The 23765-nt window shown below is 45.8% G+C and overlaps 1 protein-coding gene across 1 annotated transcript in view; it reads right to left on the reverse strand.

The window, feature by feature from the left end:
• The window catches only part of Ero1a (endoplasmic reticulum oxidoreductase 1 alpha), a 35805-nt gene extending 22164 nt beyond the window's left edge, over positions 1-13641 (reverse strand). The window contains exons 1-4 of the mRNA XM_051142928.1: positions 13478-13641; positions 4148-4267; positions 2931-3014; positions 999-1037 (exon numbers count right to left, since the gene is read on the reverse strand). Of these exons, the coding sequence (XP_050998885.1) occupies positions 999-1037; positions 2931-3014; positions 4148-4267; positions 13478-13603 (369 nt within the window). The 5' untranslated portion in view covers positions 13604-13641. The remainder of the gene's footprint in view (positions 1-998; positions 1038-2930; positions 3015-4147; positions 4268-13477) is intronic.
• Between the last annotated feature and the right edge of the window lie 10124 nt (positions 13642-23765).

Genomic DNA, 23765 nt, shown 5'->3' on the forward strand with positions numbered 1-23765 from the left:
GGATGGTACGGCCATAGACTAAAAATTATTTCAAAAGAAACTTTAAAATAAATATCAAAGGGCCCTGGAGATGACCCAACAGGTAGACACACTTGTCATGCAAGCTTAACGTCCTGAGTTTGATCCCTAGAGCCCAGGCAAGACAGCTGCAACAGCATCTGCAATCCCAGCATGCCTACAGAGATGGAGGCAGAGGCAGACATGACCAGAACCAGCCAGCCTCAACGATGGTGCCAGCTTGCAGAAATGAGAGGCCCTGCCTCCACACACACCCACACACATACATGCAACACAAAGCAATTTAACACATTTTTAATTTATCAAAAAAAACTGTATGCCTACCTATAAATATTAAAACAAAAATATTGAAACTTCATCTCAATTTTTTTAAGTTGAAATACCTTATTAGTACCATTTAGTAATTTAATCAGCTTCTTAATTACATTTATCTCCTTACTAGGTTATGAAGACGTCTCTGAAGAACATTTTTTTTCCAATATTTTATTATTTCAATTTTTCTATAAAACCAATCACAATCTTCTTCAAAATTCCATTTATGATTAATCTATTTGAAATTATCAATAACTTCAGCTGACATCTCTGCAGATATTTTCTAAGAAAATATTCCTTCAGTGTAAATATATGTGATATCTTAACCCAAATGTTTCGTAAGTTATTCTTTCAGGACACTGGATGGCATTTAACTTAACTCTGAAATGCTCTAATTTTACTTTACTCTTCAACAAAATGATTTATCTGAGCTTGGCCTTAAAATGATTAGGAAGATGGAGTGGAAAGTTCAGATGAAGTGAAGCTGGCCATCGCAAATAATTGTCGGATAACAAGGCAGCAGGCTCCCATCCCCTGCTTTTACTTAAGTGTTTTACGTAATTTTTTAAAGGCGTGGAAGCTATTGAGTATCAATTAACTCTCAAGGGATCTCACTGAGGAGGGCAGGGAAACGGATATCAGGCACATCAGTAAGTATATGTGCATACCTTGTAGCTCGCAGACTTAATTCCATCAGGAACTTCATCCTGAAAAAAAGAAACACATCTATTCATATCTTCTGAAAAAAATATTTTAAATTCTTATGACATACTAGAAACACTCATGAATTACGGGAGACTATTTTTAGGTGAGAAGGCTTAGAAATTTTTAAATAACTTCTTTAAAGTAAATAAAAATCCAACAGGTATGGTAGGTAGCACACGGTCTTAATCCTAGCAGTCCAGGAGCAGAGGCGAGAGGTTATCTGTATTTGAAACCAGCCTGGCCTACACAGCAAGAGTGGACGAATAAGATCTTCTCTTAAATAAATAAATAAATAAAATTCAAGGCCCATACATTGCTCACCGTGATTTCAAGCACTCTAGCACTCTTGTTGGTGTAACAAACGCAGGTACACGGGCTGAGTAAGCTGTGGCTTGTGACGCTCTTTAGTCCCTCTTCCGCCCCACAGGTCACCCTAGCAGGAAGTATTAGGCAGTATGACACTCAGGCCTGTCAGCAGGGAGTGGAAGTGCTTCACTCCCCCAATGTCACTGGAGTGTCTCTGCTCTCAGCCTGTACGGCTCGGGCACTTTGTAGCTGGGCTGCGGTGTGTGCAGGAAGGGTCAACTAGTGCTTCTCTCCACTAAACCACAAACCCAAGGGCAGGGCTATGCTTTCATACCTGGCACCTGCGGCCACTCGTTATTCAAGTCACATGCTAACTGGTACCTTTATCAGTCTCAGGGTTCTGCTATATTCTACGATACTAACTGTACACTAACTGGAACCAGATTTTTAACGGCAGGTTTCTAAAACAGTCAAACTGATGGAGGGGGAAAAAAAAATAGGATGGTGGTGTCCGAGGATGAGAGTGGCTGGGTTAGTGTTTAAGCAGCACGGTTTCAGTTTGGGAGAAGACAGGGGGTTAGAAATGGGTAGTAGTGGTGTATATATGTACTTTACGCCACTGAACGTCAGTTTAAAGTGGTCAAGTGACCAGTCTTAGGACATACACAATAAAAACATGAAATGAAAATACAGACATTTTTGGTGGCTTGGCATGTGGCAACAGGGGTGCATGCTAGGCAAGAACTCTGCCACTGAGCTACACCCCTGGTCCTATATACCTGTGAAAACCTGTATCATCTGGAAGTGTAAAAAAGAAAATCTCAAGCTGGGCGTGGTGGCGCACGCCTTTAATCCCAGCACTTGGGAGGCAGAGGCAGGCGGATCACTGTGAGTTCGAGGGCAGCTTGGTCTACAAAGTGAGTCCAGGATGGCCGTCCAGGATGGCCAAGGCTACACAGAGAAACCCTGTCTCGAAAAACCAAAAAAAAAAAAAAAAAAAAAAAGAAAATCTCATCAGGTATGACAGCACACATCCCAGCACTCAGGAGGCAGAAGCAGGCAGATCTCTCCAGTTTTGAGGACAGCCTGATCTACATAGTGAGTTCTAGACCACCAGGACTACAAAGTGAGAGACCCTGTCCCAGTAATAATAACAACAACAATGATTCTATTACTATGAAAACCGTGTAACTTAAAATAGATTGTACGGGGCTGGGAGCTGGTTCAGTCAGTAAAATGCCTCCCCCACACACATGAGAGCCTGAGTTCAGACCCTCAGCATCCAAGTAAGGAGCCAGGCTGGAGGCAGCCCCTACATCCCAGTGCTGAAGAGGCGGCGGCCATCATCCCTCATCAGTGAACTGCAGGGCTCAGCAAAGAGACCCCATCTCAGCCATGAACTGAAAAGTGACAGAAGAAGTGTCAGCCTCTAGCCTCCATGGCACAGTGATGTGCGCACGCGCGCACACACACACCCCCCACAGGTAAGGTTTATATTTATAAGTTTAGGTTTATGATATGTAAATGGAATGCTATATTTAAACAGGATCAAATTTGTGAAGAGTGAAAAGAGCTGGGCCAGTCCTTACAGAATGACAGGGCTTGACAGCACAGTCTCTTCTTCCACACTGGTTGATGTCATTCCAGAAAGGACACGGCTTCTTCAGGTTTACCTATAAAAGAATAGAAAGTTATAGAAGTATTAAAGCCCTGAGAGTACCTTGGACTGCTGGAGTCACGAGCCATGCTGCGGTTATCTTTTATCCGAGATTACACTGTTTCTCCCAGCAGCTCTCACGTTTCATGGACTATATAAATGTACGGCTGGTGTAAACTGGAAAGCCTGGTTGGCAAGGCACAGACTACCACTAAACAGACCCTCAAATCAGCACCGCTCAGCTCCTACGTAAGCAAGAGACGCCAGGCAGAGAACAGGGAGGAATTGTGGCCCAGATTTTGAAGCTCTCTGAATAGTGTTCTCATGGCCAAATACTGTTTAATAAGTCCAGAAATGCCTCCTCACCCAAAAAAAAAAAAAAAAAATCATTTATCTTAATTGGAGCCCATCTGATGGCTGAGAACAATATAGCAACTTCTATTTTAATTTCCATTTAACCAGTTAGTATATACCTCCAGAAATTACTGATTTAAAAGCATTAGGCTATGGAGAGAGTTCAGGTGGTAGAGTGCACAGGGCTTGAGTTTACTTCCCAGAAGCCATGTAAAAAGGAAGTGCTCATGGCAGCACATGCTTGCAGTCCCAGCACTGGGAAAGACAGAGGCAAGACTGCAGAAACCAGCCAGTCTAGCCTATTCATCAGAGCTCAGGCCAGTAAGAAGCCAAGACTGGAAAAGACAAGCGGACTGTGCCTGAGAAACTACACCCACAGTGGTCCCTGAGCCTCCTCATCACAGGCGCGTGCATACATGCATCCACAAAGTCCAACGGGTGAGTTCTCAACCAAACAGCTCACTTGGGAACCAAGTTTTCCTACTAAACGTTGTGTGCATTTTAAGAGTCAGAGGTGGCTCAGCAGGTGAAGATGTGTGCTGCATAAGCCAGGCAACCTGGGCTTGGGCCCCAGACTCCACATAAAGGTGAAAAGTGAGAAGCAAAGTTGTGCTCTTAACCTCCACAGATACGCTATGCATGCACACCTGCATGTACATGCTTTTTAAAAAATTCTTCCACTAGACTTTGCACATATCTAAATAATTACCAACTTCAGTAGCAGTACTGAAGTTTAGTCATCTAAGAAAATATAATCATCCATTATAGCATACTTGTACAAAAAATTGAAAATACCTTATAATATCTAAAGTAGTCAGTTTCAAGAAGCTTTTGTAGCCTTGGGAAAAGTCTGTAGTTATTAAACTTATCGATGGTCTCGACATCACAGGTGCAGTCATCCAGGTAGCCACTAACCTGTTACAAAGAAAAATGAAATACTGGATTTAAGTGTCCCTGACACCAAAAGGCACGTTTTCTCACATAGTTACCATTAAAAAGCCTGCTACTAAGCAACCTTCCCATGCCCCCTTGGTGCTCTAAAATAGAGAGTGCGATTATCCAACAGTACTGTTGCTCTTGCCTGTCTAGAACAGCACAGTGGTACTTCTGTAGGGCTAGCTAAGCTCGTGCATACACAGAACTGCACCCTAGCACCCACCCTGTAACCCTACCTCCAGGACCTGGCAGACCTGACCAAAGATTGGCACTGAGATTAAGACAGAGAGATGTGGCCGGGCGTGGTGCCGCATGCCTTTAATCCCAGCACTCGGGAGGCAGAGGCAGGCGGATCGCTGTGAGTTCGAGGCCAGCCTGGGCTACAAAGTGAGTCTGGGACAGCCAAAGACTACACAGAGAAACCCTGTCTCAAAAAATGAAAAAGGAGGAAGAAGAAGAGAAGAAGGAGAAGAAAGACAGACAGACATTTATCTTCAGAGAGTGCACACACACACGTAGGCATGCACGCACGCATGCACGCACGCAGAAGCAGGTGCTTCAGAATCCACAGCCCGTCTCCCTCTTGCACCTGGCCATGTGGAGCAGGGCTGTGTTCTGACTCTGAGTTTTCCTCTGACTCACTTTGTCTCCCTCTCCTCTCCTGAGGCCATCCATCTATCTACCTATCTATCCATCTATCTATCTATCCATCTATCTATCTATCCATCCATCTATCTATCTATCTATCCATCTATCTATCTATCTATCTATCATCTATCTATGTAGGTCAGACACTGCTTGGTGAATGTGTCAAGGGAAGCAACAAAGTAACTCATTATAAGACCCTAGCAACCCCAACTCCTGTGCCGTGGCAAATTTCCTAGCCTTAGAATGGTGATCAGAACTTACCTGTCACAGCAACTACAAATGCTTAGCATGGATATCTTGACCCTACCTCCCAGAACAAACTACTGACTTTCTACGTCAGGATGAAATGAAAAGTTATAGTCAGACAATGTTACTGGCTGTGAAACTCAAAGTTTTGGGCATTTATTTGGAGCTAAGCACACACCTAATAAAAGCAATGTAACATTAAATAACAAATACATAATGACTCAAAAAATGCATATCACTGCATAAAGGAGATCCCCATAGTGCTCTGGTGTGGTGTTTACATTGTAAACTAACTGAAAATAAGGAAGTGCCCTGGCCTCTCACTGATTAGCTACAGAGAGCACGGATGTGGTCCCTGGTAGGCTGACCACGCTCGGGTGGGTGGCCCCACACCAATACATACAGAGCAACACAAATTGATCTCAGTAGTTTTTTTTAAAAGAGCAGCCAGGCAAGATGCACACCTTTAATGCAAGCACACAGGAGGCAGAAGGCAGAAGGGGAGACCTTTAAACCTTCTGCCCTCTGCCCTCCATGTGGAATAGGCCGCATTCTCTGCTACAACCCCAGGTAGCAGGATGGCTAAGGAAGCAAACGAAAAATGACAGGGTTTCAACAGACGCAAGAGAGAGCTCAGTGCAGGCAGAAAGGCACCTGGAAACCCAAGCCAACCAACAGTTCGGGTATGGCAGCCAAGAGGTGGGGCAGAGCCCCATCCTTGGAACAAGCCCAGCAGGTGTGATGGCAGCCTAGATCTAGAAACTAGAGAGCAGGTGTGTTACCAAAACAGTCACAAGCTAGGGCTATGGCAGAAACGCCACTAACAGAGCAACGCAGGGACTCTCAGAAACAAAAGAAAGGCGCTGCTAGGACGACAGACAGGTGCTAGATGAAGTAAACATGGCCTGGCTCTGTGCTCCACAGTACAGGCCCGCTGCTTGGTTACCCACAGCACCATCCCCCACTGCAAAGCACAACCCTGCCTGTCTCAGGGCTCTAACCTCAAAAAAGGAGGGGAAGGAGGAGGGGGAGGGGAGGGGGAAGAAGAGGAGGAAGAAGAGGAGGGGGGAGGAGGAGGGAGAGGAGGAGGGGGAGGAGGGGAAGGGGGAGGGAGAGGAGGGGGGGAGGAGGGAGAGGAGGAGGAGGAGGGGGAGGGAGAGGGAGAGGAGGGGGGAGGAGGGAGAGGAGGAGGGGGAGGGGAGAGGGAGGAAGAGGAAGAAGAAGAGGGGTGGGGAGGAAGCAGCATCCTTCTTCCCCTCCCAAAGTGATTAAGGTGCATTACCCTGGACTTCACATTAATAACCAGCTTAACTAATAACTGCAGGTGAAAAGGCCCACACAGAGGGACAGCAGGCAGACAGAAGGACCTAGCCTAGCCCACAGCCACACCCAATGTGAAGACTTAGCCTGTAAGAGCTGCAAAGCCTCCAGAGGTGCCTTCTGCAAGTTCCCAAAGGGCACCATGCTCCTCAGTCAGGCCCACCTCGGTTTAAGGCCCATCTCTGTCACTGTGATTCCCATAAAATAATAGCTACCATCTCACAGATCTGGTGTCAGAATAATAAAGAGAATAAAGGCTTGAAAAATGCTAAACATTACTATTAACCCAGCTCTGCTTAAATGCCCTACTATTGTCCAAAGCAGCCCAAATTTCCTTAGTGAGGAAGAAGAGATAGTTTGCAGCCATGGTTTCTAACCCTGGACTCCAGTAGCCTCACTGGGATGAGGGACCAGACTGTGGGAAACTAGCACAGGGTGGGGCGGGGAGGCTCCGTTACCTCTTCCACCCAAATGCAATAGGCAAGAAAAGATATGCATGTATATCACAGATGTATGTATGTATGTATGTATGTATGTATGTATGTATGTGTGACCCGCTGAGTCCATCTTTGTGAGTGCTGTATCAACGGTTTCCAGGCTGACCACTCTGTGTTGGACAACAGTAAGGGGCTTACTTTTGCAGGAAAAGGTATTTTTTTAATTCACAATGAAAGATAAAACCAACCAACCAACCCAAAAAAACTAACCTCCTAGTTGTCTGCGTACAATACTAAAAAAGTACAGTCCCATCACAGATCAACATTTTGTTCTCAAAGTATTGTAAGGCTGTATTTCTCATTTTTGTTTTGTTGTTGTTGTTTATGGTTTTTCAAGACAGGGTTTCTCTGTGTAGCCTTGGCTGTCCTGAACTCGCTTTGTAGACCAGGCTGGCCTCAAACTCACTGTGATCCATCTGCCTCTGCCTCCCTGAGTGCTGGGATTAAAGGTGTGAGCCACTGCGTCCAGCTCATATTTGTTTTTTTATGAAAAGCATTTTTTCCCAAGTGTCAATTAAGAAAAAGAAAGACAGAGAGAAAAAAGGAAATTCAAATTTTAAAGGAAAAACTAAAATTATCAGCATTTTCAGATCTTATGCAATATATGCAAAAACTTAAGAACTCTATCAAAGGAAAAAATACATCGAATTATTAAGTAAAGTCATATGATACAAAAATCAAATCAGTTGTTTGTAGGAACTAATAAACAAACAAAAAAAACAAAACAAAAAACAACTAGCAGGCCAGTCATGGTGGTGCATGCTTTTAATCCCAGCACTCAGGAGGCAGAGGCATGTCAATCATGAATTCGAGGCCAGCCTGGTCTACAAAGCGAGTCCAGGACAGCCAAGGACTACACAGAGAAACCTTGTCTTAAAAAAACCAAAACCAAAAACAAACAAACAAACAAACAAACAAAAAACTAGTAGAAAAAAAATCAAGAAATTAATTCCATTTACAGTAGCATCAACAGATAAAATGGTTAGGAAGACAAGCAACCAAGGTGGAAGAAGCGATGGTGAGCACTGGAACAGGAACACTTGCTCAGACACAGCTGCTGGACATGTCAACCGCCAGGCATGATGGAAGCCAGCGTGGGTGCTCCTCAAGAAACCAAAACACAGAGCTATCACGGATCTAGCAATCTCACTTCTAGGTGCACATCCAAAAGAAAGCCAACCGCTAAAAGAAACATTTGCACGCCTGTGCTCCTTGAGTCACACAGTATCCAAGACACCAAAGCATCTAAGCATGTGTCAAGGTAAGCGTAGATCACAGGACACACACACCACACAATGGACCACACTTCTGTCCTTTGCGGCACCCTGGATATATCTGGAAGACATCATGCTAAGCAAAATCTGCTAGAAATAAAAGTTACTTCTGACCTCCCTCACTTGTGAGATCTAAGTAAGTCAAAGTCAATGGTGGGAAGGGGAGAAGTGGGAGACGCCGGGAAATACAAGATAAATCAGTTCTGGGCGCTGAATGAACATCATGGTGACCACAGTTACAAAGTATATGTATGCTAAGAGATCTTAAGTTTCCTTACCACACATGCAGCTAGCTGTGTGATGATAGGTACGGTAACTCGCTTGATTATAATCTCCCAGTGTGAGGCCGGGCGTGGTGGCGCAGGCCTTTAATCCCAGCACTCGGGAGGCAGAGGCAGGCGGATCGCTGTGAGTTCGAGGCCAGCCTGGTCTACAAAGTGAGTCGTGGGGGGGGTGTATCAAGAGGGACCGTGATGGGGAGCAAAGAACTGGGACGATGTAAATCAGAGAATGCGACAAACCAAAACAATCCAGAGCAGACAGCAGGGTTAGGGTGGCGACGGCTGTCTCTGCCGAAAGTCCTGGTTTTATTAAAGTACACACCACGGGGCTAGAGAGCCGGCTCGGCAGTTAGACGCTCTCTTGTTGTTCTCACAGAGTTTCAGGGTTCAAGTCCTAGAGTCCACGTGGGGGGGCCACTACTGTGACTCCAGTTCCAGGGGACCCGACATCCTCGGCTGCCCTCCACAGGCATGTGTACGCTTCCCAGACGTGCTGCAGGTCAAGCACTCACACACATAAAACAAGTAAACCTTTTCTTTCTTTTTATAATTAACAAGAAGAAAGAGAAAAACACATCACCTTTGGAAAGACTCAAAGGATAGCAACCATCACACACATATTCCCTCCACACACTTTCTTCAGAAAGGCCAGAAATGCAGCCAGCACGCCAGAGTCCATGGCTACCTCTCCAGCCTGTTTCAAAGATCCCTCTGACGAGGATTTAATACTGGGCTTCCGTCCACCCACCACCCCACAAATCAGCCCTGCCATGGTCCAGTAAGTCCGCCTAACAATTAAAGCGATGATGAGAACTGATTAACAGGACAGTCAGCAGCTTACATCCACTGAAGCTCCTGTTCAGAGGGTACATCTGCAACATACTCCAGACAAAAAGCCATGTTTGCGGAGCCCGCATGTGCGGCTGTGCGCCCCCACTGCAGCACCCCAAGGCAGACCTGCCATACTCAGGCAGCTGAGCATTGCTACTACACACAGTAGGGCACTCTTAATGGAAAGGGGCAGATGGTCATTTTTACTTAAGTCCAAAATGTAGTCTCACATCCTCCATAACAGGCTTCGGTATTCCTTTTGAGATTTTTAAAATATATTCCATTGTGCCTTAGGTTTTGCTACTTTCCTTTTCTCTAATGATGCATAATTCAACATAACTGTCAAAAAAACAAAAATAACAGACTGGGAAGGTTTCCTCTCTTCTGAGTCTGTATCTACGGTGACAAGCACTATTTTGGTTCACAGAAGGGGTACTCCCTGTATGCAGGACTGTTTACTCAAATGGGGGTAAAAGCAAACTTTTCATATAGATTAATATTACTAATTAACGTTTTAATAGGATAATAAAAAGCAGTAGTTGTATATAAAAAGATTTACAAGTCCCAAACAATTAACCATTTTGAGTGATGAACAGCAAACAATAAAACACTGTTATAAGGGGCTGGAGAGATGGCTCAGTGGTTAAGAGCACCGCCTGCTCTTCCAAAGGTTCTGAGTTCAATTCCCAGCAACCACATGGTGGCTCACAACCATCTGTAATATGATATGATGCCCCCTTCCAGCCTACAGATGTATATGCAGGCAGAGCACTGTATACATTATAATAAATAAATAAATCTTTAAATTAAAAAAAAAAACACTGTTATGAAAAGTTTGTTAGGGTTGAGGAAATGCCTCAGTGGTTGCTCTTGCAGATACGTATGTTCAGCTCCCAGCATGCACGCGGCTCACAGCTGTCTATCTAACCCTACTCCCCTGCTGACTTCTAGCTCCTGGCACTCACACGGTACACCATACCTACACGCAGGCAAAACACTCATACACAGAAGATAAAATAAAGATTAAAGAATCTGTAACACAGTGAAAATCGCGTTAAAAAAACTTGAAGCCAACAGATCTATGTAGTAACTGACCAAGCCCAGAGACTCATCTGAGCCATCAGCCCATGAACATGCCCAGTCCCAGCAAACAATGCAAACAGCTGGCAGAAATAAAGGATTTTTACATCTTATGCTAAAACCTCCCTAACATTTGCTGAGCACCAATCAAATGCCAGGTTTGAGAAGCATTTTAGCACAGTTTTGATCTCAGCATTTGTTGCTGCACTACGGACTTGTTGGATGCTGATCAAAGTTAATCTGATTGCTTGCAGAACTCTGTACATCTTACTGCAATGACTTTCTAAGGTCAAACAGCTATGTACTGTTCTGACTCATAAGAGAAATCTTGTGAACTAAACCCCAGTTACAAACCAGATACCCATGCAACAACAGGTGGTGATGTGTGGTAACCCAAGGCAGAAGTGGTAAGAAACACTGGGCAGCAGGAAGGAAAAAAAAAAAAAAATTAAGACTATTTTGAGTACTTCTGTCAGTAGCTAGGACATATTTTAGAGACCAGACTCTCACTCTGTAGCCCAGGCTGAACTCAAATTCCTGACCCTTCTGCCCCAGGCTAGTTCACTATTATTCAAAGTTGACTCAAAAGAAAACAAAAAACCCTTCCTTTAAAGAAAAAATTACTAAGGTGATGGTGGCACACACGTTTAAACCCAGCACACTTCAGAAGCAGATCTCTGTAAGTTGAGGCCAGCCTGGTCCTACAGAGGGAGTTCCAAGACAGCTAGGACTATACTTGTGGGGGTGGGGAGGAGAGCACAAAGGGGGGGGGGGAGCGGGAAAGAAGGGAGGAAGGGGAAGAGAAAGAGAGGGAGGGAGAGGAGAAGGGAGGAAAAGAGATGGATTTAACAGATTTCTTTTCCCATTAGGAAGTATTTAAATCGGAGAATGCTGGGGCCTGTAGAGATGGCTCGGTGGTGGAGAACAGTACAGCTCTTCCACAGGAACAGCAGCTTTCTACTCCCAGCAACACTCACATGGTGGCTCACACTCTACTTTCATGGGATCCAACACCCTCTTCCAGCCTACTCAGGAACTTGACGAATGTGGTGTGCAGACAGCAGGCAAACACATATGCACATTAAATAAAAATAAATCCAAAAAACAGAGGCTGGACATGGTGACCCTGGCCTTTAATCCCAGCAATCAGATCTCTGTAAATTCAAGGACAGCCTAGTCTACAAAGTGAGCAACCAGGACCTATGTCAAGAGATCCTGGTTCAAAATAAGTAAATAGATGAATTTGAAGATATTCTGAAAACAAAACAACAGCAACAACAACAAAAAACTTAATTACTAACCAAGAAAGATTCCAAAAATTATTAAAAAGTTCCTTAACTTTAAGGAGATATCTAAAAATGTTGGGTGTGGAACAAAAGTTGAAGAGGCAAATGGTATTTTTATACCATTATCCAAACATGGAGGCCATACTTGAAAGTGTAGCTCCTAGTATCTTTTCTCAGCACCGAGAGTTAAAAGTTCCTTATTCCTGTCTTAGATGTTGAAACTTTGTATACCTGACGTTTATAATCGGAAACCTCCCTTTTTCTGAACTTCCCCAACAACTGAGCTCTGCTCCCAAATTACTCAACAAAACAGTAAAATCCAGAATGTTAAAGCAGTGACAGAGATGCCTCTTCCTCCTGCCGCTCAAGTGTGACACTTTGCATACGTGTTATTTCTAATCATAACTATAAAGACCCATGAATGACTTGGCCGTCTATCCCTCCATCTCTTATAAATGTAATTTTAGAGATCGAAGTCCACCAAAAGGTGACAAGAGCCAGTGAGATGGGTTGGGGAGTTGAAGTGATTTTCTGACAAGCCTGAGGACCCGAGGTGGATCCTTGGGTCCCATGGGGTGAATGGAGAGAAAGATTCCTGCAGGCTGTCGGCTCCAAGCACCCCTTGCAATGCGCACATTCACATGTACAATACACATACACAGAAAAGGTTGTGGTTTTGGGGGGGGGGTTCTCTGTATAGCCTTGGCCATCCTGGACTCACTCTGTAGACCAGGCTGGCCTCGAACTCACAGAGATCCACCTGCCTCTGCCTCCCGAGTGCTGGGATTAAAGGCTTGCGCCACCACCGCCTGCCCGGTGTAGAGCGGTATTTTAAAGCTTGTACAGGACAGTAAGGAGGCGGACTGGGTGGCCTGTAAAGCAATACAATTTACATATCAATAACAGAATGATCTGATAATAGTTGTAATACTCAAGAATTCTTCCAGACTTTCCAAGAACGAACTTGAAGACTGGCACATAAACTGATTCCAGATTCTTCTGGATATTTCCAACCTACCTGATAGCATTTCCTGGAGACTGCAAAATGAAATTCTTAGTTATTTCAAAGCGTCTAACCTAAATAGCCTCATACGAAATTAAGACTATGCTATAATAAAAATGTTTTCTTTGAGTATTTTTCTCACAGAACCCACATCACATACAGAAGTAAATAAATAGCCAGACTACTGAAGAGCTGGGGCCTGCCACGGATTCAAACGGCCAAGGGAGAGTCAGGGTACGAAAACTCGCTTCGGGAAGAAAGTGCACCAGACACAGCACGGCAAGTCACAGGACAACCACAACAGCAAAGACACCCGAAGAGCCACGCAAGGTCACTCAACCCCTTGACAACCACAGACCTAGAGAACAGCTGGGAACCCCTAGAGAACAGCTGGGAACCCCCACCCACCCGGAACCCCCATCCACCCGAGTCCGTCCGGAGCAGGAAAGCTGCGGACGCCGGGGGCACAGCGCGCACGAGGCGCCCAGTCGCCCGGTCCACTCAGAACCCCCCGACCGTGTGAACGCGGACTCTGCGACAGGCAACAACCGTGGCAGGATGCGGGAACGCAGTGTGACAAGAGCTGGCCAAGCGCCCGGCGCCATCGCTGGGTTCCCCGGCCCGCGGCGACCGGGTACGCGGCGACCGGGCCGCGCCACCTAGGATGGCCCGCGCCCCGGAGATGCGCAGCCCGTGGGCGCCGGCCGCGCGAGCGCGCCCCACCTGGCAGAAGCAGCGCTGCGCCGCCGTCTCCGGCTGCCGCTCCTCTCCGTGGCCCGAACGCGGCAGCAGCAGCAGCAGACACGCGGCGCCCAGGAGACCGAAGAGCAAGCCCCAGCCGTAGCCCATCGCCACCCGCCGCCCGCGCCTCCGCTCCCCCACCCCGGCTCCCGGGCGCCCGCAGAAGAAGCCCGCGCCCGGCCCCGCCCCGCGCTCGCTCCGCCCGCCGCCCGCCGCCCGCCGCCCGCCGCGCTCCCGCCTCCCCTGCGGACGTGCGGCGGCGCGCGCCTCTCCCCACGCGGGCCTCGGGCGGCCGCAGTGCTGCGCGCCCGGGATCGCTCACCCGCCTCCGGTACACCTGGCCTGCAGCCCGGCGGGCGCCCAGACGCGGTCCTTCCCCGGGTCGCGGTGTTTCCCCGGGGCCTGCGCTCTGCTGCCGCCTCCCCCGCCCCAAGCTCACGCCGGCTCAGCCCCTTCTTCCTACGAGGAAGTGGAGCCTGGGTGACGTACGTGTCTGCCGTGCTCCTGAAAGCCAAAAGGCTATTGGGGCTCATCTGGTGGAGCATGGCAGCCCACGCTTTGCGGTGTTCTAGTGGCCGTGCCAACTGCAAAGGGAACAGGTGAAATTGGTTTCCAAACCGGCTGGGCACTTGAGAGGCTGCGGCAGGAGGATAGCTCAGATTTCGAAGACAGCTATCCTGCCTGGGCTACAGAGTTATGCCCTATTGTAAATAAATATTTAAGTGAATGATTAGTAGATGCTTTTATGAAAGAGTATAGGGACGATGTTAGCTCAGCGTGTACTCAACGTCAGGGTTATGCATAAATAGTGGGCTTTGTTGTGTTTTATTAGACCTAAGCACGTTCCACAGCCAGAGCAGGGTTCATAAGTGGAAATGGGGACAGGTGGAGTTTACAAGAACTGATGCCCGGCAGCGAGAAAGCCCTACTGGGCGCTAACCCTCTTATCTATAGCATATAGTATCTGTGACATACTAATGTGGCCTCCTTGGTTACCTGCGTTTCCGCCCTCCCTTCGCGCCGCCCCCCCCCCCTCAGGTTTTTGGTGTGTGTGTGTGTGTGAGAGAGAGAGAGAGAGAGAAGCCCTGGCTACTCCCTCTGTAGTCCAGGCTGGCCTCAAACTCAAAGAGATGCGTCTGCCTCTGCTTCCCAAGTACTGAAATTAAAGGCATGAGCCACCACGCCAGGCCACAGCCTATCAAAGGTGGTTTTCCTGGTGTCCTTTTCACACAGTTCCAGACTCCAAGTAAGTTTCAATTCAGTACACTTTACGAAGCTGAGCATAACACTGAGGGTACACAAATGCATAAGACCCAGCCCGTGTGTGAGTGGGTTTGGGTGTGGGTGGGTGTGAGGGTGTGTACGGGTGTTTTGTTTTGCTTGGGGGTGGGGAGTTTTTATTTTGATAAAGGGTCTCACTGTGTAGCCCTCCTGATTTGGAACTCACTATGTAAACCAGGCTGGCCTCGATCACACATAGGTCAATCTGCCTCTGCCTCCCTAGAGCTGAGACCATCAAGGCCTGAGCCATCAAGACCAACCAGTCCATCTTATTTGTAATTCACTAATAATTGTGTGTACAATGTGATGTTTTCAATCCATATATACATTGTAGGCAGACTTAATCCAATTAATGTATCTATCATCCCTCCATGCTTAACTTTTTCTTATGAGAATGTTTGGAAAAAAAAAAAAAGGCTGTCAGTAACTTGAAAATACCTGGTATATAAACTGCAGCCTCCGTGTGCTGCCGGCGGTCAGTGAAACGTACTTGTCCAGTCCAACTGGAGCTTTGTACCCTTTGACCGACTTCCCTTTCTCCAACCTTCCCCGGTTAGCACTTCCTTACGGATTCTATGAGGTCAGCGATCACACAGCACTCCTCTCTCTGCACTTGCCTCGGTCCACTTAGCGTGCCGTTCTCCAGGCACAGCCGCGTTACAGGTCACAGCGTCCCCTTCTTTAGAACCCTGCACAGTGTGTGTGTACACACTCACATGTTCACTACATTATTTGGTCAGCCAGTGATGGACACTGAGACTAATCCTAGCTACTGTGTATAATGCTGAGCCACAATGATGTGCCTACTCACACCCCTTGCAGCATTATCAAAAAGATAAGTGGCAGCCGGGCGTGGTGGCGCACGCCTTTAATCCCAGCACTCGGGAGGCAGAGGCAGGCGGATCGCTGTGAGTTCGAGGCCAGCCTGGTCTACAAAGTGAGTCCAGGACAGCCAAGACCACAACAGAGAAACCCTGTCTCGAAAAACCAAATAAATAAATAAATAAATAAAAATAAAAGATGAGTGGCCAGGCTTGGTGATCCATAGTGTAGTCCCAGCACAAGCCTAGGGACGCCCTGGTCAACATTGAGAGTTCAGGGCTACATAGCAAGATCCTGTCTCAAAACAACAACAGAGGCTGGAGAGATGGCTCAGAGGTTAAGAGCACTGTCTGCTCTTCCAAAGGTCCTGAGTTCAATTCCCAGCAACCACATGGTGGTTCACAACTATCTATAGTGAGATCTGGCGCCCTCTTCTGGTGTGCAGGTGTACATGCAGGCAGAGCACTGTATAAATAATAAATAAATACATTAAAAAACAATAATAACAACAGCAAAACCACCAAGCGAACAACAAAAAGTATCTAATAAAGCTGCTTTAATCTCAGCAGAGGCAAGTGGATCTCTGTGTGTTCTGGGACAGCCTACAGCTACAATAGTGAGTACCGGGACAGCCAGATCTATTAGTGAGAACCCTGTCTATAAATAAGTAAGTAAGACTAAGGCAGGAGGATCATCATGAGTTTTGAGTCCAGTTGGGGCTACAAAGCAAGACCTTCTCTTTAAAAGAATTGAGAAAAAGAATTATGTACATTGTACTTGGAAAATAGTAGAGACTCCTCGAGAAGCTTGACAGAATTACAAATCAATGTGACTGTTTCCGTAACTATCCTACTTTTTGTGAGTGAGTTGAAGCTTGTACTCTGAAGAGCTCCCGGCTCTCTTCAGAGGCAACACCTGTATGAAATCTTTGACAACAGTTTGTCCTTTGCATTTCTACCACAGAATTACACACTCTTTAAACCACTTAAGCATGGCCTCTATCCCAAATGTACCTAAGACTCCCAGCGTCTTTTCTGCTTGGCAATGAATAGCTTTCTTATGACCAAGTATTCAGCCATCAAAAATGAGAGACAAAGCAAGAAGTGAGGAATATTAAATAAAGACAAGCTTTCAGAAGCAAGCATGGCGCAGTTTAAGATTTTACACTGATGCAAGAGCCTGTAACGTGGGTGAACTTAAAAGTGTCAGCTTAAAAAAAAAAAAATAATAATAATAATAGTAAAATTCTTCTACGGACTGGAGAAAGGGCTCAGTGGTTTAAAACACTGGTTGCTCTTCCAAAGAACCCAGGTTCAAATCCCAGAAGCCACATGGCAGTTCACAACTGTCTATAACTCCAGTTCCAGGGAATCCAACAGCCTCACACAGACGTACATGGAGGCAACGTACAAATGTAAATAAAATAAAATAATTATTTAAGGGCTAGAGAGGTGGCTCAGTGGTTAAGAGCACTGGCTGGTCTCCCAGAGGTCCTGGCACCCTCGCAGACATATATGCAGACAAAACACCAACACATGTGAAAAATAAATAGATCTTTTAAAGCTGGACTCAGTGGCAAACAACTGTAATTCCAGCACTCAGGAAGGCAGAAGCAGGCAGATCAAAAGTGTCAACTCTCCTATTTGTGCCTTTGAAAATCACTGATCTTCCCAAGAGACCTTTAAAAGAGTCTTTTGAATGAGTTTACGTCTTCAGTATGCCTTCCTGGGCAATCTGCTGTGTGAGAGCCCATGAGAGGGCTGGCTAGTCATTCAACGATGATTTCCCGAGTGCCCTTGGCTCTGAAAGCCCAGCCTCTCTGTCTGCTACAACTTTGTTAAAATTTTTGGGAGATGAACAAGACCACAACTTTGTTATTCTAATACCAGAGCAACGCCGTGACAGACTTAGTGCACGGGACTTGACGGAACCCTGATTGCTGGATAAATAACAGCTATTATTTTTCTAATGAGCAAAACAGGAAGTGGCTTGAGCCAGTTTCTCGAAATGGGACATGAAGGCATCTATCGACAGGAACCTTGGCACTTAAACAGCATTAAACACAAGGAAGAAAGACTGTAAAGGGGAAAATGTAGTCAAGGAAGAATGACTAAGCAAAACTGCGAAGGCTTGGTGCCACAAGATTAGACTCACTTATCTACTGTTCACACAGCACAAATGTCATACTCTCGGACCTTTCTCGCCACATGGTTAGACCTGTCTGAGGTGGGAAGGCACAGCCACTTGAGCTGTCTTTATGTGCAGTCCCTGAGAAAGCAAGCTATGCGTTACTGACTTCACTTCTTAATTTCCCGTTCCTGCCTCCACCCACATGTTACCTGGTTCCAGATTAAGAGCCGTGCTGTGCCTCTTTTCCTCACACATTATCACTAAATCCAACGGCCGTTTTCCAGGAAATACATGCTGCATTTTGACAATGCCGATCCCTCTCTCTTCAGACTCAATCTGCTATGTAGAAAACCGTTCTGGTTCTCCTTCCTGTCTGTCTGTCTGTCTGTCTGACTGTGTCGCTCAGGCTGTACTGTAACTCACCACCTTCCTGCTCCAGCCTTCCAAGTGTTAGGATTATAGGCAGCAGACAGCACACCCTGCCCTCCTGATGCCTCCCCGATGCATCATCTTTCCCACAGTCCACCTCGAGAACATGGCTCAGCCCCAGAATTTCAAAGACCTTCTTTACGATCAAGACTCCCAAGTAGGGGCTAGAGAGATGGCTCAGAGGTTAAGGTACTGGCTGCTCTTCCAGAGGTCCTGAGTTCAATTCCCAGAAACCACATGGTGGCTCACAACCATATACAATGTGATCTGGTGCCCCTTTCTGGCCTGCAGATGTACACCCAGGCAGAGCATTGTATAATAATAATAATAATAATGATAATAATAATAATAATTATTATTATTATTATCATTATCATTATTATTATTATTTTAAAGACTCCCAAGTAAGAGCCAGGTGTGGTGGTGCACACCTTTAATCCCAGCACTCAGGGAGGCAGAGGCAGGTGGATCACTGTGAGTTAGAGATGAGCCTGGTCTACAAAGTGAGTCCAAGACAGCCAAGACTACACAGAGAAACCCTGTCTCGAAAAAACAAAAACAAAAACTCTCCCAGCTGTATATTTCTAGTACAGATCTCTCCCTTGAGAGCCACAGTTTGACTGTGAGGACACCTACACCTGGTTCTCTGAGAGGCAATTAGTCACACTAGCTATGGCCAGACACCTGGAAAGCAGGAGACACCTGAGCTTCTTTCTGTTTTTCTTTCACATCCCACAGCCTTTTGATGGGTCATGTCCTGACAGGCCGTTCTCTACGTACGCCTTCAGTTTTTTCTTTTCCGTCTTCAGAAGAACTGAGCTCTGGCCTTTAGTCTTTTTCACCTAGCTGGCTTGTATCCCTCAGGGAAAAAGAAAATTCCTCCACCCAAGACCAGTTCCTCAGATATGTAAAACTGATTACATTACACATTTAAGTTTTCAGGGTTGGAGAGAGAGCTCAGAGGTTGGAAGCACTGACTGTTCTTCTAGAGGACCTGGGTTCAATTCCCAGCACCGACATGACAGCTCACAACTGTCTGTAGCTCCAGTTCCAGGGGCTACGACACCCTCATGTAGACATACATGCGGGCAAAACACCAATGCACATAAAATAAAAATAAATTGTAAAAAAGAAACTGACAGTGGTAAACACACACACACACACACACACACACACACACACACACACGCATACACACGCATACACATGTATATATATTTAAGTTTTCCAGGGCTCCCAGTTGTTTGAAAAGTTAAACTGAATACTTTCATCACAACATCCAAGGTTCCCTATGATCTGGCCCTGCCTGCTCCAGCTTTATTTCCAACACTTCTCATTTCAAAATGATGGATTGTTAGCAGTTTCCCCCCAACATGCCTTGTTTTCGGGTTTCCCATCTTTGCTCACTTGAAATGAGTTTCCAGACTCGGCATTTTCCCCATCTTCTGCCTCCATAATTGGACTTACCATCTGGAATGAAATATCCGTGCTTGTGTGTAGGTTGTCTGCGTTCATCCCAGGGTAGAGACCTTGGCTTGATATTTTTGGCTTCCTCAGCCCTTATTTCTCAACAAAGTGTGTGTTTCAAAAGATGACTCCTGGGTGAATTGATGAGTGTGCAAGGATATTAACCAATTAGCAGATCTAGGAGGGTACTAATGACTGCTCGAGGTATCACAGGACAATGTGCTGTCTAAAAAAACAAATTAGAGCAAATGCTGTAAGCTTACAGGACACTCAGCCAATAGCAGTCCATTAGAGGACAGTCATAGTAGTGGGAGAGGGTGGGAGCACAGTAAACTAGAGTTGACAGGGAAATATTTACAAGAGGTACAGATGTGTGGAAAATGATGGCAAACTAGAGCTCCAACTACCAGTTGACTCAATGCATGGGTTATCCAAGTTTGGTCAGAGATCATTTCAAAGCCAGGATTGCCCAGTCAAGAGCAGCTACAAAGTCAAAGACTGCTGGCTCAGCATGACTCAGGAAAAGGACGACAGATCCAGAACCAAGCAAAAAATGGATTTTGTGGAGACACTGTTAAAACTGCTCAGCTTAAGCATCCACACACAAGCTGGCTGGAGAGATGGCCCAGAGGTTAAGAGTACTGTCTGCTCTTCCAGAGGTTCTGAGTTCAAGTCCCAGCAGCCACACGGTGGCTCAGAACCACCTATAATGAGATCCGGTGCCCTCTTCTGGCCTGCAGGTACACATACAGGCAGAACATTGTATACATATGAAATAAATAAATCTTACCCAGTCACCCCATCCCACCTAACCCTTTCCTTCTGTTCTCCCACCAGCTCTGGGATTAAAGGGTTAAAGAATAGGCTCTAACCAAGTGAAAAATATGAAGACAGAGAAAATGGTCTTAAAATTAACAGGAAGAGCCAAACTAGAAGGATGACTGCCTGGACTCGGGGTCCACGGGGGGGCAGGGGGGGACGAGTGCTACCCAGTGTAGGGAGTGGGAAACGTCTCTATCAGACTAAGGTTTTAGAGCAATGGTTCTCAACCTTCCTAACACTGGGGGCCTTCAGTACAGTCCTCATGTTATTGTGACCCCCAACAGTAAAATTACCTCGTTGCTATTCATAACTATAACTATTAGGCTGTCATGAATTGTAAATCAAAGATCCAATATGTAGGACACCTGATATGCAGCCCCCAAGGGGGTTGTGACCCACGGGTTGAGAACCACTCATTTAGATCGAAATACCAAAAACTTTTACAAAGAACGGAGAATCAGTAGAACGCTCTGGAAGCCACAGGACAAAAAGTCCAAGACCCTCAAAATCTTGAGAAAATTATATACCAAAGCAGACTGGTTGTCATATTTGAAGGTACATTTAAGATGCAAGATATTTTTAGGTCAGGCATGGTAGACAGGCATGCATCGGTACTTCTCTGGGTAGCCGAGACAGAAGAACCCCAAGTTTTGGGCCATCTGGCTATACCTGCAATCCATTCCTGATGGCACGGTGCACACCATGAACCCCATCATTTAGGAGGCTAACACTTGAGGATCATAGAACGTTCCAGGCCAGGCTACACTATACAGCAAGACCATGCCCAACTCTTCTTCTCCACTTGAATCTTAATAGTATTTTTAAAGATTATCTGTGTAAGAAGTATGACCACACCTTCACTCTTCATAGGATTCATCTTGTCTCATTCAAATAAGGACACCTCTCAGAAGCCTAGGAACTTTCTTACCTATTGCTCAGTTACAGACACACCCAACCGAGTGCATTTTGGTAGCTCTTTGAAACACATACATGGGATGAAAAACTTGTAAAGCCTTGAGAGTGTACTCACCACGATGTCACGTGCCTACAGGCCTGGCTATTCCCAGATCACCCAGGTGGCTGGAGCTGGGGGGAGAGGGGTTATTTGAGTACATGCATCTAAGAAAAGCTACATAAAAAAAAAAAAAAAAGAAGAAGAAGAAGAAGAAGAAGAAGAAGAAGAAAAGAAAAAGAAAAGAAAGAAAGAAAAGCTACAGCCAAAGAAGAAAGCAAAAGAAAAGTCTGAGGGTTCATAAGTAATATGTGAGCAAAAGCAGTTTCTACTTGCTATCAGGTGTTATCTGCCATTCTCTCTCTCTCTCTCTCTCTCTCTCTCTCTCTCTCTGCATCACTGTGTAACAACTCACTCCCTGGTTTAGCAGCACTAACCACACACGGTTCATCTCACAGTTGCTGTTGGGGCAGCAGCTTAGGAGGTGCTCAGAGCGCCAAGCTCCATGACTCAGTCTCATGCTGCTGCAATCAAGACAAAGGCTGCGTTCAGCTAGCGTCATCCTGGGGCCATCGGTGGCCAGCGTGGCTCCCTTGCATGACTGTTGGCAGGAAGCCTTGTCCCCTGTTCATTGTTGTGTCCACGCGGGGCTTTCTGTAGATTGGCTGATAGCCTCCTGGTGTGGCAGCTGGCTTCCCCCAGAAGGAGTGAACCAAGGGAGAGTAAAGACACAGCCTCAGGTTTTTTTTTTTTTCCTTATAGTCTCAGCAGCTGTATGTTGTCACATCCAGTTTAATCGTTAGGAGAGAATCACTAATCTGGGGAAGAGGAATTGGGCTCCATTTTCTAAAGTGCTAAGTGTCAAAGCTGTGAACACATTTTGAAATACCCATCAAGACTAAATTATGGGATGTAGGTTAGAAGACTGTGTGTGGTTGATGAGGTCCTAAATCTATTCTGTTACTTCATTAAAAATTATTTTATTTTATTTAATTTTTTGCTGTGCATGGTGGCTCATGCCTTTAATCCCAGCACTTGGGAGGCAGAGGCAGGTGGATCTCTGTGAGTTCGACGCCAGCCTGGTCTACAAATTGAGTCCAGGATAGCCAAGGCTACACAGAGAAACCCTGTCTTGAAAAATCTAAATAAATAAATAAATTTTTAATGTAGTTTTAAATTTTTGTTTTATTTTTAGTTTTTCGAGACAGGCTTTCTCTGTGTTATCTTGGCTGTCCTGAACTCACTTTGCAGAGCAGGCTGGTCTTGAACTCACAGCGATCCACCTGCCTCTGCCTCCCGAGTGCTGGGATTACAGGTGTGCGCCACCACGCCCAGCATTTGTAGTATGTTTTATATGAGTGTTTTGCCTACATGTACATATGTGTACCATGTGCACGTGTGCAGTACCCATGGAGGCCAGAAGAGCACGACGGGACTGGAGTACGGACGTTGTCAGCTTCCATGTGAGCGCTGGGGCTCAAACCCCGATCCTCTGATCCACGGCAAGAGCAGCCAGTGCTCCCCACTGCTGGGCCATTTCTTTTGTCTTCTGTTACACTATTTGCAATGACTCCCAAATAAACAAACGCTAACTTATATTTTCATCTCTCTTCTATTCTGCTTGGATAGCATGGCTTATCTTCTTTGAGGATTGGTGACGCTTCTTGGACTTTTTATGAGATTTATTTTTACTTCTGATTGTGTGTGTGTGTACTCACATGAGTGCACATGAATGAATGCCGTTGCCTGTGGAGGTCAGAGGAGGACGCCAGTTGCCCTGGCGCTGGAGTTGCATGATGTTATGAGCCTCAAGACATGGATACTGAGAAGCAAACTTGGCTTTGCTCCTAAGTGGCTGAACCATTAAAAACTGTGACATGAAGTGTTTGTGGTTCAGCGTACAATACACACTGTCGAGCCGTCTCTGCAGCCCCTAGGCACTTGTTAAATAGCTCTGCTTATCTGTCATAGGGCTGGACATATTCATTTATGTATTTGTGTGTATAAGTATTCATCAACTCATTTGTATATGTATAAATAGTTTGTATCTTCAGACAGTGTCCTCGCTATATCCATAAGAAACCACCATCTTTGTGTCAGTTCTTGGACTTTCTACAGGGAGTGAGAAAAGACACTAAACATTAATCACATTTATGAATATATACTTACAAACTGAGTTACTCTTTCATTCATACACACACACACCACAGAGGAATGGGGCTACTATGGGCAGGAGGAAATTAGAAAGTTCAGTCGAAGTTAGAATTTTGCCAAATGGTTAAGGGGAAAAAGAATCAGGAGTTGAAAAGTTTGATGAGAGTGATTGAGAGTGACATTAAAAATTACATTCCGATCTATGCTTATGTA

The sequence above is a fragment of the Acomys russatus genome, chromosome 3 (assembly GCF_903995435.1).
Source record: "Acomys russatus chromosome 3, mAcoRus1.1, whole genome shotgun sequence".
Taxonomy (NCBI): Eukaryota; Metazoa; Chordata; class Mammalia; order Rodentia; family Muridae; genus Acomys; species Acomys russatus.